Source organism: Macaca thibetana, chromosome 17 (assembly GCF_024542745.1).
Source record: "Macaca thibetana thibetana isolate TM-01 chromosome 17, ASM2454274v1, whole genome shotgun sequence".
Classification (NCBI taxonomy): domain Eukaryota; kingdom Metazoa; phylum Chordata; class Mammalia; order Primates; family Cercopithecidae; genus Macaca; species Macaca thibetana.
Genome location: NC_065594.1, coordinates 3612086 through 3630568, shown reverse-complemented (window position 1 = coordinate 3630568; position 18483 = coordinate 3612086). Strand labels below are relative to the sequence as shown.

The following is an 18483-nucleotide window of genomic DNA, read 5'->3' as shown; positions in this document are numbered from 1 at the left end:
AAAATCACTCAAAACCATGCAATTACATGGAAATTAAACAACATACTCCTGAATGACTTTTGGGTAAATACTAAGATTAAGGTAGAAATCAAGAAATTCTTTGAAACTAATGAGTACAAAGATACAACATTCCAGAATCTCTAGGACACAGCTAAGGGAGGGTTAAGAGGGAATTCATAGCACTAAACACCCAAATAAAAAAGTTAGAAAGATCTCAAATTAACAACCTAACATTACAACAGAAAGAATTAGAGAAGCAAGAACAAATCACCTCACCCCTAAAGCCAGCAGAAGACAAGAAATAACCAAAATCAGAGCTGAAATGAAAGAATTGAGATATGAAAAACCACTCAAAATATTTAAAAATCCAGGAGTTGTTTTTTTGAAGAAATAGGCTGCTAACTAGACTAATAAGAAAAGAGAGAATATCCACATAAACACAATTAAAAATTACAAAAGGGATGTTACCACTGACCCCACAGAAATAAAAATAACCATCAGAAACTACTATGAACATCTACACACACAAACTAGAAAACTTAGAAGAGACAGATAAATTCCTGGACATATATACCCTCCCAAGACTGAACCAGGAATAAATTGATTCCCTGAACAGAACAAAAACGAGCTCCAAAATTGAATCAGTAGTAAATAGCCTACCAACCAAAAAAAGCCAAGGACCAGATGGATTCACAGCCAAATTCTACCACATGAACAAAGAAGAGCTGGTACCATCCCCATTGAAACTGTTCCAAAAAAATGAGGAGAGACTCCTTCCTAACTCATTCGATGAGGCCAGCATCATCTTGATACCCAAATCTGGCAGAGATACAACAAACAAAACTTCAGGTCAATATCCCTGATGCACACCAATGTAGAAATCCTCAATAAACTACTTACAAACGGAATCCAGCAGGACATCAAAAAAGCTAATCCACCACGATCAAGTAGGCTTCATCCTTGGGATGCAAGGTTGGTTCAACATACACACATCAATAAACGCAATTCATCACTTAAACAGAACTAAAGACAAAACCATGTGATTATCTCAATAGATGCAGAAAAGACTTTCAATAAAATTCAACATCCCTTCATGTTAAGAACTCTCAATAAACTAGGTATTGAAGGAACATACCTCAGAATAATAAGAGCAATCTATGACAAACCCACAGCCAACATCATTCTGACTGGGGAAAAGCTGGAAGCATTCCCCTTGAAAACTGGCACAAGGCAAGGATGCTCTCTCTCACCACTCCTATTCAACATAGTATGGAAAATCCTAGCCAGGGCAATCAGGCAAGAGAAAGAAAGGGCATCTAAGTAGGAAGAGAGGGAGTCAAACTATCCCTGTTTGCAGATGACATGATTCTATATCTAGAAAACCCCACAGTCTCTGCCCAAAAGTTTCTTCAGCTGGTAAACAGCCTCAGCAAAGTTCCAGGACACAAAATGTACAAAAATCATTAGCATTCCTCTACACCAACAACAGCCAAGCCAAGAGCCAAATCAGCAAGACAATCCCATTCACAACTGCCACAAAAAGAATAAAATACTTAAGAATACAGCTAACCAGGGAGGTGAAAGAGAATTACAAAACACTGCTCAAACAAATCAGAGAAGGCACAAACAAATGAAAAAACATCACATGCTCACAGATAGGAATAATCGATTTCATTAAAGTGGCCATACTGCCCAAACAGATTCAGAGCTATTACTATCAAACTGCCAAAGACATTTTTCACAGAACTAGGAAAAACCTATTTTAAAATTCATATGGAACCAAAATAGAGCCTGAATTAGCCAAGGCAATCCTAACCAAAAAGAACAAATACAGTTCCTTCAATACCTAGCTGGAGGCATCATGTTAACTGATTTCAAACTATATTACAAGGCCACAGTAATCAAAACAGCATGGTACTAGTACAAAAACAGGCACATAGACCAATGGAACAGAATAGAGAGTCTAGAAATAAGACGACACACGTACAACTATCTGATCTTCAACAAAATTGACAAAAGCAATGGGGAAAGACTCCCTGTTCAATAAATCCTGGGATAACTGTCTAGACATATGCCAAAGATTAAAACTGGACCCCTTCTTTACACCATATACAAAAACCAACTCAAGATGGATTAAAGACTTACATGTACAAACCAAAACTATAAAACCCTGAAAGAAAACCTAGGCAACACCATCCTGGACATAGGAATGGGCAAAGATTTCATGACAAAGACATCAAAAGCAATTGCAACAAAAGCAAAAATTGACAAATGGGATCTAATTAAACTTAAGATGTTCTGCACAGCAAAAGAAACTATCATCAGAGTAAACAGACAACCTACAGAATGGGAGAAAATGTTTGCAAACTATACATCTGATAAAAGTCTAATATACAGCATCTATAAGGAACTTAAATTTACAAGAGAAAAACAACCCCATCAAAAACTGGGCAAAAGACATGAACAGACACTTCTTAAAAGAAGACATACATGTGGCCAACAAGCATATGATAAAAAGCTCAACAGCACTGATCATTAGAAAAATGCAAATGAAAACCACAATGAGATACCATCTCACACCAGTCAGAATGACTATTATTCAAAAGTCAAAAACTAACGTATGCTGGCAAGGTTGCAGAGTAAAGGGAATGCTTACACACTGTTGGTAGAAGTGTAAATTAGTTCAGCCATTGTGGAAAGCAGTGTGGCAATTCCTCAAAGAGCTAAAAACAGAACTACCACCTGACCCAGCAATCCCATTACTGGTTATATACCTAAATATATAAATCATCCTACCATGAAGACACATGCACATGAATGTTCACTGCAGCACTATTCTCAATAGCAAAGACATGGAATCAACCTAAATGTCCATCAATGATAGACTGAATAAAGAAAATGTGGTACATATACGCCATGGAATACTATGCAGCCATAAAAGGAATGAGATCGTGTCTTTTGTGGGAACATGGATGGAGCTGGAGGCCATTATCCTCAGTAAACTAAAGCGGGAACAGAAAACCAAATACCATATGTTCTCACTTACAAGCGGGAGCTAAATGATGAAAACACGTGAATACAAAGAAGGGAACAACACACAATGGGGTCTACTTGAAGGTGGAGCATGGGAGGAGGGAGAGGAACAGAAAAAGTAACTATTGGGTACTAGGCTCAATACCTGGGTGATTAAATAATCTGTAAAATAAAGAAATGTGTAACACGAGTTTACCTATGTAACACACCTGCACATGTACCCAAAAACCTAAAATAAAAGTTTAAAAAAAGTTGGTATTACCTTTGCCCCTATTTGCCCAAGTTAGAGACCAGTTTCCCTTTGAATCACTTTCCTAAACTTTCATTCTGTCAGTAGTCCAAGGGACAATTATGGTTTGTGTAAAACCTTGAAATGGACTTCTCACCTCTCTCTTAAGAAATTCTAAAAATAGATATTTTTTTAAATAGACATATTTTTAAAATAGGCATATTAGTGTTTGGTTTGAATCAACCAGACAGCAAAGGATATAAACTCCTACTCTACCAAAGGTTACCGTGATTTTAAATAAACTGACTCAAAACAAGAATGACAAACATGCCCCAAAAGTTGCTGAAAAATTCTAGGATTTTAACGAGATGCTTGTTTCCTTTTTAATACTTAAGAGACTCAAAACACCCAAACCAACAGGAGATGGTGGAGAATAATCTAACAAGATTAGTTTTCACTAGAAGACTCAACACAGCCACCTCGCTGTGCGATGCGATGAATAAACCGGGACCAATTCTTGCTGCTTCAGCTTCTGGGCACCTCCAGGCCTCCTAAGGGCGCTCCCCTGCTGAACTTACCGCAGGTCTGCGCTGAGCCACCGCGGCACTGGCAGCAGGCTCTGTGGGCGTATTGGTGGAGCTGAGGTTTGTCAAAACACGACAGCTCAGAGCCGTTGTACTGAATGTCCTGAGACCGCAGAGACCCTAAGTGAGGGGTGAGAACTCTGTCAGGGAACACAGTCTCCTCTCTACGGCAGTCCCGTGAACATCCAATGCAGACCTGTACCATTCTAGCTTTCGTATTTTTAAAGAACAAGTCAGCTATCCTTCTGACGTTTGAGGACTTCTTATATGGAAGCACAAACATGAAATAATTTGTTAAGAAAGTTCAAAATGTAGGGTACTAATGTTGCCATTACTGACAATGATTTTTATTTTTGCCTAGTGGCACAGGGACATCACAGCCTTCTAAGTCTCCTTACAAAGTTGTGCAACCTCAGTGAGTTCTACAGGTGACCCTTGAGCAATGCGGGTTTGAACTGTGCAGGTCACTTATACACAGATTTTCTTCAGCCTCTGCCACCCTGAGACACCAAGGCCGACCCCTCCTCCTCCTCAGTCCACTCAATGTGAAGATGATGAGGATGAAGGCCTTTACAATGATCGGCTTCCACTTAATGAAGAGTAAATCTTATTTTGTCTCCCTTATGATTCTCATAGTAACGTTTTCTTTTCTCTAGCTTACTTTAATGTAAGAATACACGGCATCATACATATAACAGGCCAGGTGCAGTGGCTCACACCTGTAATCCCAGCACTTTGGGAGGCTGAGGCAGGAGGATCACTTGAGGCCAGGAGTTCGAGACCAGCCTGGCCAACATGGTGAAACCCCATCTCTTCTAAAAATATGAAAATTATCCAGGCGTGGTGGTGGGCGCCTGTAGTCCCAGCTACTCCAGAGGCTGAGGCAGGCGATCCCTTGAATCTGGGAGGCAGAGGTTGCCATGAGCTGAGATCACGCCACTGCACTCCAGCCTAGGTGACGGAGTCAGACTCTGTCTCGAAAAAAACCAAAAAAACCATCAAAATATACAAGATGTATTAACTGTTTACCAGTAAGGCTTCTCATCAACAATAGGCTATTAGTAGTTACGTTTTCGGGGAGTCAACACTGACGTGTGGATTCTTAACTGTTCCCCTAGCCCTCTGCTGTTCAGGGATCACCCGTGTTTCTTATGCCCTGTGTTCTTTCACAGCTCGCTGGTGCTTGTCTCAGCCAAGTCTCTTGTGGAACACTTGCACGACAATGGTAATAAATGCCCTTCCCCCAAATGCTAAGAAATGTAATGAGCTCAGAACTTACAGCTGGGTTTCTTCTCCATAAACTGTCTCTTACAATAGATGACGCAGAGGATGAGCAGGGCCAGCAGGACGGTGGCCAGAGCGCTGCAGATGATGGCAGCCAGCGCCGTGTCCCGTGGGCTGGAGGCTGTGGACGCGATCTTCACGAGGTTGACCTTGCTGGCACCTGAAACCACAGGAATGGGGTCAGCACGCTCTGAACAACCACAGATGCAGTGCTTACGGCGAAGCTGGCGGGCACCCTTACCAGTGGCCTTCCCATGCTGTGAGAAAACCAGCATGAGATATTTGAAGATGGCGCAAGCACCCTTCCACCCAGAAGATGTCTTTAATGGGACACCTTTACCCGCACCCCACAATGTGCTGCGTGTCCCTCTCCTCTGTTCCCATGGCACTGCGGACACACAGCCCTCGACACATCGCGTTACTAGAATCTGCCTTCAGCCCCACCAGAGCAGAATTGTTTGTGAGCTGGGGGTCTGTCGTCTTTATCTCTGGCTGCCCAGTACTTGACATGTGGCAGGGAACTACTGTTTTTTATTTAATTGGAATTGCACCACATTTTTAAGCAGACTGAATGCATGCATCCTTTTCGGGGCAACTTGAGGGGAAAACAAGGAGTTGGATCATCCAGAACCTTACAGTAGACCCCAGTTTTTGAGACAGTAAACATCTCTGAATGCCTTAGCTGTTTAACTACTGGAAAACATCGAAGTTTTGGAGAAAAGAGTTAATACTGTTATTACACTATGGAAAGGCTGGCATAGTCATGTGCTAAGAAAGTCGAGAAATACATGTTATTTTAGAGGGTGGTACTGCTTTGTGGTTCAGGGCAGATTCTGAACCCCATGGCCTGGGTCAACCTCTACTTGTATGACCTTGAGACACTGACTCGAGTCTCAATTGCCGTCTGTTCAAATGGAGGTAATAGTGACTGACTCAGGTGTTATATAAACTGTGTAGGACTGGCTGTGCTGTAGAATCATTAGCCACTGTAATGATGATAATAATTAGCATTTTAAAACTATCCTGAGGGTACCAGGATAAACAAACTCATTTAAATCAGAGATCTATATCCAGTACAGTTAAACAGCATATCCTACTTAACTAACCCCAAAATAATCTGAGAGAAATGGATTTAAGAGGGGCATGAAATCTACCTAGAGGGGCCGTTAACATTTTCTCTTTCCCAAGCAGATGCCCTGAGTGAGCTGAGACGCCCTCACTCTGCTTCCCCGGCAGGTGCCGCTCACCACGGGAGCCTCCCCTCAACTGAGGATTACTCCAAGTAGAGGTATAATGTGTGCTTCACACGTCATTTCAGGTTGTCTAGAAACCAAATTTAAAACGTAAAAGGGAGGCCAGGTGCGATGGCTCATGCCTGTAATCCCAGCACTTTGGGAGGCTGAGTTGTGAGGATCCCTTGAGCCTATGAAGCTGTAGTGAGCTGTGATTGTACCACCACGCACCAGCCTGGATGACAGAGCGAGACTGTCTCAATAATAAAAAAAAGAGAAGAAACAGGTAAAATTAATTTTAGTCTATTTTACTTAGCCAATATATCTTAAATATTGCATTTCAATATATATTCAATATAAAAATTATTGACATATTTTACATTCTCTATTTTGTATTAAAATTTCAAAATCCAGTGTTGTTCTAAAGACACAGCTCACCTCAATTCAGACGAGCCACACTTCAGATGCTCAGTAGCCACACGTGGCTGGCTAATGGCTATCATAATGGACACGGCAACTCTAGAGACTGAAGGTCTGTGTCTGTATTTGTACAAGTTGGCACCTAAACACAAGCCGATTTGTCAGCTGGTGCCTTTCTCCTCCTCCCTGGCTACGCACCCCTCACTCCCAATAAGACTGTATGACACTGGAGGGTGGAGCCAGAGAGAAACACTCGGGTTAACATTACTGAACCATAAAAACAGGAGAGCAGGCACTATCATCTCGGAGCATGGATCTTGGCATTTCCAGTCTCAGTGATTCCAGGCCACACGTATGAAAGTCTCTTACTGTCACCTGGGAAGGCACACACACCGTATGTTTTGGGCTTGGATGAATCAGGCTCAGAATCCAATCATACATTTTAAAGGACATTTATTTGCAAACATGTTTAATAGTCACAGAATATATTTCATCACTTCTAACTCTATAGAGCACTGTAATAAGCAAACGGCACACACTAAATGTTCATTATACAGCACGTTAAAAAGAATCACACCCCTGACCTGGTAGAGATTAAATCTAATCTGAAACAGCCTCTATCAGTGGACGGAGTCACAAAAGGACACATGAGCACAAGCACAGCTGTGCAAACACTGAAAATGCATAACTGGAGAGGAACTTGCATCCCACGCAAGTTGAAATAGCAGCCACAGAGAAGGGGAAGTGACTTGGAAATGAAAACATTATCTATCTGGATGAAATGGTGAAGCTGTGGGAAACTGTCATTTACATTGGTGAGGAAGGCGTTCACTTCAGAGTGAGAAGAGTCTCCTTAGCGTAAATTTTTGGTCAAATAACCCAGCCCTACACAATATGGGGTTTTAGCAAGAGCTGTCATAAAAATGAAGCTTAATACATGATTTGAGTGGAGGACTTAAAAGTTCCCAACTGTTGTAACCATGAAGCTCATCAATTGACACAGAACTGGATATTCAGAAAAATCCTGGTAAGAATAGGGATTTGGGGTTAAAGTAGTATCATAATTAGAGTCCTTTACATTCTTAATGTTTAAAATCCTTCTAAAATATATTCGTCAACTTATTTTCCTTAATATAAAAGGAACTGTCTCTAACTTACAGATAGGTTAAAATGTCCCCAAAGTGGAGATTTCCTTCTTAATTTGGCAGTTTGTAACTCAGGATTTATGTTCTCTAAACATGCCTTGTTAACACATATACTATAGGGCGCAATAGTGTCCAATGATACCTAGTTGCCACAGTAATATCAATTTTAAAGGAACAGTACATCCAATATGCCCCTTCTCCACACATTTCCCCAGGCAGTGGCATCTAAAAACAAACAAGAAAAATATACAAGTTTTACTTCTTGATTTTTGACGCATAGATAACAACAGGCATCTTACTGACTCAAACACCCTCAGAGAGTCCTCATGGGAATAGGGCTCTGGAAACTGCCTTCTTGATTCTTGCTTATATGTAAAAGTTTATGATAACACTTAGAGCAGACATTCTTTTTTTCTAGGAAATGGGTTCGTCATTTTTGGTTCATCATTTTTAGCTTTGTCACATATAGCAATGTAGACATAAACAGGAGATTGGACTGAATATCATTTGATTTTAGAACAGGGCTAGAAACTAATTCTTTTTAGTTTCTAGTAAAAAAACTATTTTCTTGTAATTCTTTTTGACTTGAGCAGCAAAAAACAAAAACAAAGCAAAACCAAAAATAAGGCACTGGTCGGGGGGGGGCAGATTTATACTAGCTATATAAAGTGGCTTCCACTCTACAAAGTTTTTGTTAATTGAGATATTGCTGATAATTCCTAAGAAAAGAACTTATCTGCTCTAAAGGAAAAGGTATTGTTTTGCTAACCTGTGGCAATGATACTGAGATGAAAGATTCTTTCCACTCACATGCCTTGATTAAATGCCCCGTTCTAGTTCACTAGGCAGACTGAATGCCAGCCAGGAATTCTGCCCGTATCTTATTAGGATTCCGACAGCACTTCTGAAGAAGTGGAAATAGGAATGTCCACATGCCTTGGAAAGTTTTTAACTTTTCCGGAATACAAAATATTTCTTACTCTAACCAATTAAGTTATCAAATTCCGCCATAATCTTAGCACTACCCTTTAGCAATTTACTTCAGAGCAAGGACTGTTTTCTTTCAGCTTACATTTTACCTACACTACATGGGTTCAGTTTTATATTATGCATCTCCTTAGGAGTTCAACTCAACTGAACAGTTATGTTCTGGGTGTCCGAGTACAACATCCTACAAGGCATTAAAAAAGTTGGAGCAAATCTGAGTAGAAGAAAAGGAAATGGAGGTCTCCAGCCAAGTCTGGCAAGTGTGTTTATAAAGTCCCAACTGAGCTTCTTTGGAGTAGACCGAGGTGCAGAAATCCACATCCTCTCCCCACATTCCATCCCCTAAAGAGCTTCAAGCATAGCTGGAAAGCCTTGAAATACATATATTGGAGACACTTGTCACACTGGACAAAGGCAAGAGCAACTTCTCAGATGCTGCAAATGAGGAACCTATTTGCAAGCCACAGAGGTGGTGAAACCGTGCCCACTAGCGTCTGCAGAGACAGCCTCTAACACACCTTCAGCGCCTCACCCTCCTCGCTAGGGAAAGTGGTGAGCGTTCATGGATGAGCTTCATTTGATACGCAAGAAAATCACGACCTTGAGTCACATGCTCAAGGTTACACAGCAAAGCAGAGGCAGCTTGAAAACTGGATCCAGGCCTTCTGGGCCCCTCCAGTAGACCGCACTGCTCCACAGATGCAGGTAGCTTCTGAGATCAAAACATTCTGTTGGGTAGTGATAACCAAAGTACAGCTCCTGTTTGTTTACGTAAGGGCCCTGCTCATTTCTGTGGGGAGAACTCGGCAAGGCCACAGAGCAGTCACAGGGCTTTCCAGACAGCAGAGCTGCCGGAGCGCGCATGGCAGCTGGTTCCGCAGCAGGTCACCTGCCCATAGAAATGTTCGGGGTCCTCCGCCTTACCGTGGGTCTCGGTGTCTGCATGAAGGGCCGCTGTGATCAGACGTGGGGGGCAGTGAGCACGCTGAACAAGGACTGGGTGTCCTGGGGCAGGGACGGGGGCATTCTGTGGAGGTGATGCATCTGGAAAGGGCCCGAGTAGGGAGGGAAATGGGAAAGGATGCACACAGGCAGTCACAGCTGGACTCCGCCTGGGCTTGTCAGGCTCCCTCCTCTGCCTTCTGCTGCTACTCCCTACTTGCTTAACCTCTCCAACTTCCTACTATGCAATGTTTAAAAACCTGCTCAACAAAACATCCTTCTTCCCGGAGAATTTTCCTAACAAAGGGCCCCATTCAGGCGGGGCTGCTTGGGAGGAAGGGAACTGGTGTCCAAAACCTGGCTCTTGCCACTTTCCACCCTGGTCACAAACAAGACTTTTTTTTCACAGCTCTTAATCTCAGTTTCCTCCCTGGGCAGGCTCCTCGTGCAGCCACCAAGACCCACTGAGGCTGAAGGGCCTGAATATTCTACTGGGGCAGGTGAACCCCTGCGGAACCAGCTGCCAGGCACACTCCAACAGATCTGCTGCCCAGAAAGTCCCCTGTGGGGGGACACAGCGTGGCCACTGTGGCCTGGCTGTGCTCTCCCTGCAGAAATGAGCATGGCATTTACATGAACGATGAAGTCGGATACTGGATTTCAGTACTCTGAAATTTTCTTTCCAGTCTGATCTGCTCTCCCGAACTCCAGAGTCATACAACCCACAGCCTACTTGGCACCTCCACGTGGATAAAGACGCATTTCAACTCACCATGTCCAAAGCATGTGCCCCCTACTACAAGCAAATCCCACAACACACTCCTTGCCCCTCCCACAGATCTTCCTCACCTGTCAGTGCCTCTGTCCGCAGTGCTCCCCTAGCCTGCCACAAGAACTGCACCTCAGCTGCCGGAGTCCTTCCGCAAATGTCACCACCTCAGTGAGGCTTCCCACCATTCTATTTAAAATTGCAGTTTCTCCCGAGCACTTCCTACCCTCTGCCCTGCTTTCTCTTCCTTCACAGCACTGAGGATCATCTGACATTTTGTGTACTTGTTTCGTTCACTGTCATTCTCTCCCAAGGTAGGAGCTGGAGATCCCATCCTGCTTCTCAAACACACGCACTAGGCTTGTGGTTAAGCTAGGTCCAGCAAGAAGCCACACTGCAGCCGCGCCTGACCATGTCCAGGTTTGCGTCAGTGGGGAGGAAAGTGGGCCGACGGGGTGTGCATTGTGTGTGGCTCACCTCCACTCAGGGAGCCATTGCTTGACCTAGACGTGCCCCTCACTGTGAGCAGGGAGGTGAATGCAGCAGGCAAGCCTTGATTCTCTGTGGGAAGCAGATGTCTAAGGCTGGCTTAGCACAAGGGGCAGGAAGCTGGGCTCTGAGACATCCTGTGGCAGAGCTGCTTTCCCAGGCTGAAATGCTAAATAAGAGAGAAACTTCTATCTTAAGAGGTCACGATATTTCTGGGTCTCTGTTACAGCAGCTTAGCCTTTATCCTAGCCAATTACATCTCTCTCTGAAAGCGCAGGGAGGTTTGCTTGTATTTTTAACATCTATAAGGGTTCCTGGCACATAGCTGGTGCCTGATAAATATGTGTTAAATGAGAGAATGAATGAACGTCTATGAAAGAAAAGGAAAAACCCCAAGTATTCCAGAAAGGTGACTTAATGGGGACTTGTCCAATCAATTAGATGAGATTACGCCAATGATGTGTTCACTGGTTGTCTAATAACCTTCCACCTTGGGCTACGTAGCTAATGACAGTGCAGATGGGACAACTGGAGCAAAGAACAGTTTTGTTTGCAAGCACTTACTCTTTGCAGTTAATCAGGCCATGTGTGAGAGAGCAAGGGTGGCTCAGATAGATCAACAGATAATCCATGTAGACCGCTGACCACATCCTTGGAATGAATATCAAACGAAAACTTGGCCTTCTCTAGTCCATTTTAAGTAGCGCTTCATGGAGTCATCACAGAAGGATCTTATTATATGCCAAATGTAATCTCAGTTAACAATCTATATAAAATGATGACTGACGTATAATGAATGCCCAAAGAAGAAAAGGGGAAGGCCTTCAGGAGGTGAACCGCTTCGTCCAACGCAAGTGCTTTGGGACCAGTTTCAGAAACTACCAGGTGAGCTGGATAATGGGGACAGTGAAGTGTTGATATCATTTGACCAAATTAGTCGTATTAATCTGACATGTTTACTTACTCCCCTCCAACAGTAGACAGAGGTATGGAGAAAACAGTGAGTGCCTAGAGAGCAGTTAACCACGGGAGACTGTATTTGTCTTTTGTAGAAAGGTAGCTGAATTATCATCAATACCATCACAGTGACCACATAACCACAGGTGCAGGGGCCAGCCCCTACACACCCACTTTCTGGGTGCTGCAATAACCCTGTGCGGAAAGGATCTCATAGATGGAGACGTCGACATGTATCTCAACACACTTTTTCATGCCAAGCAACCATTAGGTGGCTGGATCTAGATCTGAGCTCAGGTTAGTTTGACTCTTAAAACTTATGTTTTTTTTTATAAAAAGCATGCTATGTTCTTCCCAACCATTTAGAGTTTAAAAAAAAAAGATAGACTATAGTGTGAAGGATTACTGGTTCAGATTCTGTATAGACCAGTATATTCTAATCAGGTAACATATACAATATAGCTTGACCTAATTTAAAACACAAGCATGGCTTTACAAATCCAACCTGTTTTATCTAAACCCTAGATTAAGGAGGCTATTGAATTTTATTATAGTAAAAAACAACATATGGCTTATAAACTTCATTTCTAAGTGTTATTTGAAAGGTCTATGTGCCATCATAAAATGAGTATTAAATAAATGTAGTAGGGGAGATCAGGTTGTAAATGAACTAGTTATGCTTTCTGTCTGGGCTTCCCCCTTTGAGATTTCATTAATGCCTTAGGTTTTCATTAGAGAGTTCAGCACATGAAAATAACACATCTGGTTTCCTGCTGTATAGTGTATCACTCTGGCAACTCCAACATAATTGGAAATGCAAGCATTTTTACTTATTGGTGACTATGTTTTGACACATGCAATTCAATTAGCAATAAGTACTGGAATATAAACACAAAAATGAGACATTTAAAAATATTTTTCACTGAAATATTTTATCTTTGACTTTTCATATTTGCTTCAAGTAAACTACAATTCAATCCATTGCTTTCTGTGCTCTTCTACCAGCACCACCACCACCAAAAAGCCCAAATCAAATAAAAGTTTAACAAAATTAAAACCTGATGATCAATCTATTTCTAGTCATGTTCTTTAAAAATTATTAACAAAGAGCTCTCTGCAATCTTAACTGAGACAAGCATACACTTCTGGAGTATAAGCTTTATCTTGTTCATCTAAACTGGTTAAGCAAAAATATCTGTGCAATATTCAACATATGAATTCCAGATGTACCACTGCAGAGTCTGCCAATAAACAAAATAGTTGAATTTGTAAAATACACTTTATACCAAGCACTCTGACACTGGATAAATGTGAAAGAATAAGCCTACATCATTTATGTTTTTTAAATTTTAGACTTTAGTCTTAGGACTCTGTTTCTTTTTCAATAACCAAAAGAAATATTATTCTTTTAAAAAGCTTGTTCTGTTTGTTCTTCCATTTATATCCATATCTACAATTTTTAAATTGAACTGATTTTTTAAATTATAGTAAAATATACATAAGATTTACTATTAAGAAGCTGAATACATTCACAATGTTACGCCACCATCACCACTAATTCCTGAACATTCTTATTTCCCCAAAAGGAAATCCCATCCCCATTAAGTGGTCACTCCCTTTCCCCCATCCCTCTCGCCCCTGGCAAGCCCTAATCTGTTCTCTGTCTCTATGGACGTGCCTATTCTGCATATGTCATATAAATGGATATACAGTGTTATACAGCCTTTTATGTCTGGCTTCTTTCACTTAGTATAATGTTTTAAAGATTCATCCATGGTGTAGCTTGTATCAGAGCTTCATTTTTTAATGACTGAGTAATATTCCATTGTATAGATACACCACATTTTGTTTAGCCATTTCTCAGATGATGGGCATCTGGGTTTTCCCAGCTTTGGCTCTTGTGAATAGTGCTGCTGTGCACTCATGTACAAGATTATTCCACATATTTAAAAACATTCCACAAAGATACATCATGTACTTGTTTCACATGCTATCAAAAGGTACATTACTGCCATTAAACTAAAGATTATGTTAATTAATAAGTCAGTCAAAAATACTTCCTAAGCAAGAGCTAAGGAAAGAATGGAGGGATTTTATGCCAGAAGAGCTGGCTGGGGTCAATTCCTGTAGGGATTTACAGTGACTGTGAGAAGTTTGGATTCTATTCTAAGAATGACAGGGGGTACTCAACATCAGAATACACATTCTCCTCATGTGTACATGGAACCTTCTCCAGGATAGACCACCTGTTAAGTCACAAAACAAGTGTCCATAAGTTTGAAAAGACAGAAATCATACAAAGTAGCTTTTCCAATCATAAAGGAATGAAATTAGAAATCAAAGAGAGAATGAGAACTGAAAAAGTCACAAATATACGAAAATTCAACAATACAATCTTAAATAATCAATGGGTCAAAGAAGAAATCACAAAGAAAATTAGAAAATACTCTGAGGTGAATAAAAGTAAAAACACAACATAGCAAAACTATGGAATACAACAAAAGCAGGGCTCAGAGGGAAATTTGTATCAATAAATTCCTACATTAAAAAATGCAGCAAGATCTAAAGTCAATAACTTTACCTTCCACTTTAAAACATTATGGGAAAAAAACTAAGCCAAAAGGTAGCAAATGAAAGGAAGTAAGGAGGACTAGGGCAGAGATCAATGAACTAGAGAATAGGAAAATAATGGAAAAAATAAAACCAAAAGCTGACTTTTTGAAAAGACCAATAAAATCAACAAAACTTTAGACTAAGAAAATTAGAATAGTCAAATTACTAAATTCAGAAATGAAAGAGAATATTACTAAAGTCTTTACAGAAATAAAAAGGATTATAAGAAAATACTATATTGGCCGGGCGCGGTGGCTCAAGCCTGTAGTCCCAGCACTTTGGGAGGCCGAGACGGGCAGATCACGAGGTCAGGAGATCGAGACCATCCTGGCTAACGCGGTGAAACCCCGTCTCTACTAAAAAAATACAAAAAACTAGCCGGGCGAGGTGGCAGGCGCCTGTAGTCCCAACTGCTCGGGAGGCTGAGGCAGGAGAATGGCGAAAACCCGGGAGGCGGAGCTTGCAGTGAGCTGAGATCCGACCACTGCACTCCAGCCCGGGCGGTAGAGCGAGACTCCGTCTCAAAAAAAAAAAAAAAAGAAAATACTATAAACAGTCATATGCCAACAAATTGGACAAATTATATAAAATGGAAAAATTCCTAGGAACACATAAACTAACAAAATAGACACAAGAAGAAACAGAAAATCTGAATTGATCTATATAACCGAAGAGATTGAATCGATAATCAAATACTTCCTGAAAAAGAAAAGCCCACAACCAGACAGCTTTACTGGTGAATTCAACCAAATACTTAAAGAAGAATTAACTCCAGTACTTCTCAAACTCATCCCAAAAAATGAAGAGGGGAGAACACTTTTAACTCATTCTACAAGGCTAGCATTGCTGCATACCAAAGCCAGATAGAGGTGCTATGAGGAAAAAAAACTACAGCTCAAGATCCCTTATAAATATAGAGACAAACATTACCGACAAAATAGTAGCAAACTGAATTCAGCAGCATATTAAAAGATTATACACCACGACCAAGTGGGATTTATCCCAGGAAGGCAATGGTAGTTAACCATACAAAAGTCAGTCAATACAATAAGCAATAATAAAATGAAGGGGAAAAATACGCGACAAAATTATTTATGCTGATAAAGCCTTTGACAATATCTAACACTCTTCCATGATAAAAACACTCAATGAACTAGGAAACTTCTTTAACATTATAAAGGTCATATATTAAAAATTCACAGCTAACATCACATTCAGTGATGAAAGACTGAACTGAACACTTACTTTCCCCCAAGATCAAGAAGACAAGGATACCCATGTTTACCAATTCTACTTAATATGGTACTGGAAGTCCTAGCCAGAGAAATTACTCGAGAAAAAGAAATAAAAGCATCCAAATTGGGAAGGAAGAAGCAAACCTCCCTCTTTTTGTAGAAGACATTATCTTACATGTTGAAAACAATAAGGATTCCACAAAAAACTGTTAGAACTAATAAATGAATTCAGCAACATTGCAGGATACAAAATCAACATGCAAAAATCAGCTCTATTTTTATACTCTAGCCATGAACAATTGAAGAAGGAGATAAGCAATTCCATTTACAAAATATCAAAAAGACTAAAATATTTAAGAATAAATTTAACGAAGGACGTACGAGACTTGTACACTCAAAACTATCAAACACTGTTGAAAGAAATTAAAGAAGACCAAAATATATGGAAGCACCTTCCATGTTCATAGACGAAAACTTACTGTTGTTAAGATGACAATACTACCCAAAGTGATATGCAGATTCAATGCAATTTCTGTCAAAATTCAATGGTATTTTTTACAGAAGTGAAAAAGCCTATCCTAAAATTCATATGAAATTTCAAGGAACCTAAAATTCACATGGAATTTCAAGGAACCCTGAAACAGTCAAAATAATCTTACAAAAGAACAAAGATGGAGCACTCACATTTCCCAATTTCAAACCTTACTACAAAAGCTACATTTAAAAAAAAACAAAAACAAAAAACAACAACAACAAAAAAACCGGGCATAGTACTGGAATAATGACAGACATATAGACCAATGGAACAGAATCGACCATCCTGAAGTAAACCCGTACATTTATGGTCAACTGATTTTTTTATATAAGTGCCAATACCATTCAATGGGGAAAGGGAAGCCTCTTCAAAAAATGGTGTTAGGAAACCTGGATGTCCACTTGCAAAAGAATGAAGTTGAAGACTACCTCGCACCACATTTAAAAGTTGACTAAAAATAGATCAGAGACCTAAATCCAAGAGCTGAAACTAAAATTCTAAGAAGAAGCTGGGCACAATAGTTCATGCCTACAATCCTAACACTTTGGGAGGCTGAAGTGGCAGGATTGCTTGAGTTAGAGACTAGCCTGGGCAATGCTGCGAGAACCCATCTCTATTTAAAAAAAAAAAATGTAGCTGAGCATAGTAGTGTCACCTGTAGTCCCAGCTACTCGGGAGGCTGAGACAGGAGGATCATTTGAGCTCAGGAGTTCAAGGTTACAGTGAGCCAAGATCACACCACTGCACTCCAGCCTGGGTGACAGAGCGAGACGCCATCTCTAAATAAATATATAAATAAATAAATATTCTTAGAAAAAGACATAGAGGAAAATCTTCATGACCTTGGGCTTGGAATGGTTTCTTAAATGTACACCAAAAGCAAAGGAAACAGAAGAAAACAATAGATACATTGGACTTTACAAAAATTAAAAACTTTTGTGCTTTAAAGGACACCATCAAGGACATGAAATGACAGCCCACAGAGTAGAAGAAAATATTAGCAATTCATTTATCTGGTAAGGATTTAATATCCAGAATATATAAAGAGCTCCTACAACTCAACAACAGAAACAAACAAATTTAAAAGTAAACAAAGGATTTGAATAGACATTTACCCAAAGACATACTAATGGCCAATTAGCACATGAAAAGATGCTCGCCATTAATAATTAGGGAAATATAAATCCAGATATAATGAGATACCACTTCATACCCATTAGGATGGCTATAATTTAAAAAATAGAAAATAACAAGTTTTGGTGGAGAAGTGGAGAAATTGGGACCTGTGTGAAAATGTATGACTGTTACTGGTGAGAATGTAAACTGGTGCAGCTGCTGTGGGATACAATTTGGCAGTCCTCTAAATGTTAAACACAGAGTTACCATACAGCCCAGCAATTTCACTCCTGGGCATATACCCCAAGGAATGGAAAATGAGGAATCAAATACTTGTATATCTTCATAGCAGCATTATTCACTATAGCCAATAGGTGGAAACAATCCAGTCGTCCATCAACAGATGACTGGATAACAAAATGTGGCACAGACATACAGTGGAATATTATTCAGCCTTCAAAAGGAAAGAAAACTTGATATATACCACAACACGAATGAATCTTGAAAACATTATGCTAAATGAAATAAGCCAGACACAAAAGGACAAATATTAATATAATTCCACTTATAAGAGATACCTAGAACTGGCAAATTCATAGAGACAGAAAGTATATTATAAATTACCAGGGGTAGGGCAAGGGAGGCACAGTGAGCTTTTGTTTAATGGGTGTGGAGCTTCTGTCTGGGGTGATGAAAGAGATATGGAAGTAGCTTAGCGCTGATGGCTGCACAATATCATGAATGTTATTAGTATCACTGATTTGTACACTTAAAAAAAGGCTGAAGTGGCTAATTTTATGTGATATATGTTTTCCCACAATTAAAAAGAAAGCTAATAGGAAGTGACTGGGGGAACTTCAGGGTGGAGGGTGGCAGTTTCTACCTTCCACTTCAGAAAGATCACTGCCCGCTG

General features: G+C 40.4%; 1 protein-coding gene across 7 annotated transcripts in view; it reads right to left on the bottom strand.

Annotated features, from left to right (window-relative positions):
• TNFRSF19 (TNF receptor superfamily member 19) overlaps positions 1-18483 on the bottom strand; it is a 105811-nt gene that overhangs the window by 11765 nt on the left and 75563 nt on the right. For 6 of the 7 annotated variants that reach the window (XM_050767101.1, XM_050767097.1, XM_050767100.1 and 3 more), the window contains exons 6-7: positions 5126-5290; positions 3841-3966 (exon numbers count right to left, since the gene is read on the bottom strand). In XM_050767101.1, coding sequence (XP_050623058.1) covers positions 3841-3966; positions 5126-5290 — 291 coding nt within the window. The remainder of the gene's footprint in view (positions 1-3840; positions 3967-5125; positions 5291-18483) is intronic. The other variant, XM_050767103.1, reaches the window with a different exon arrangement.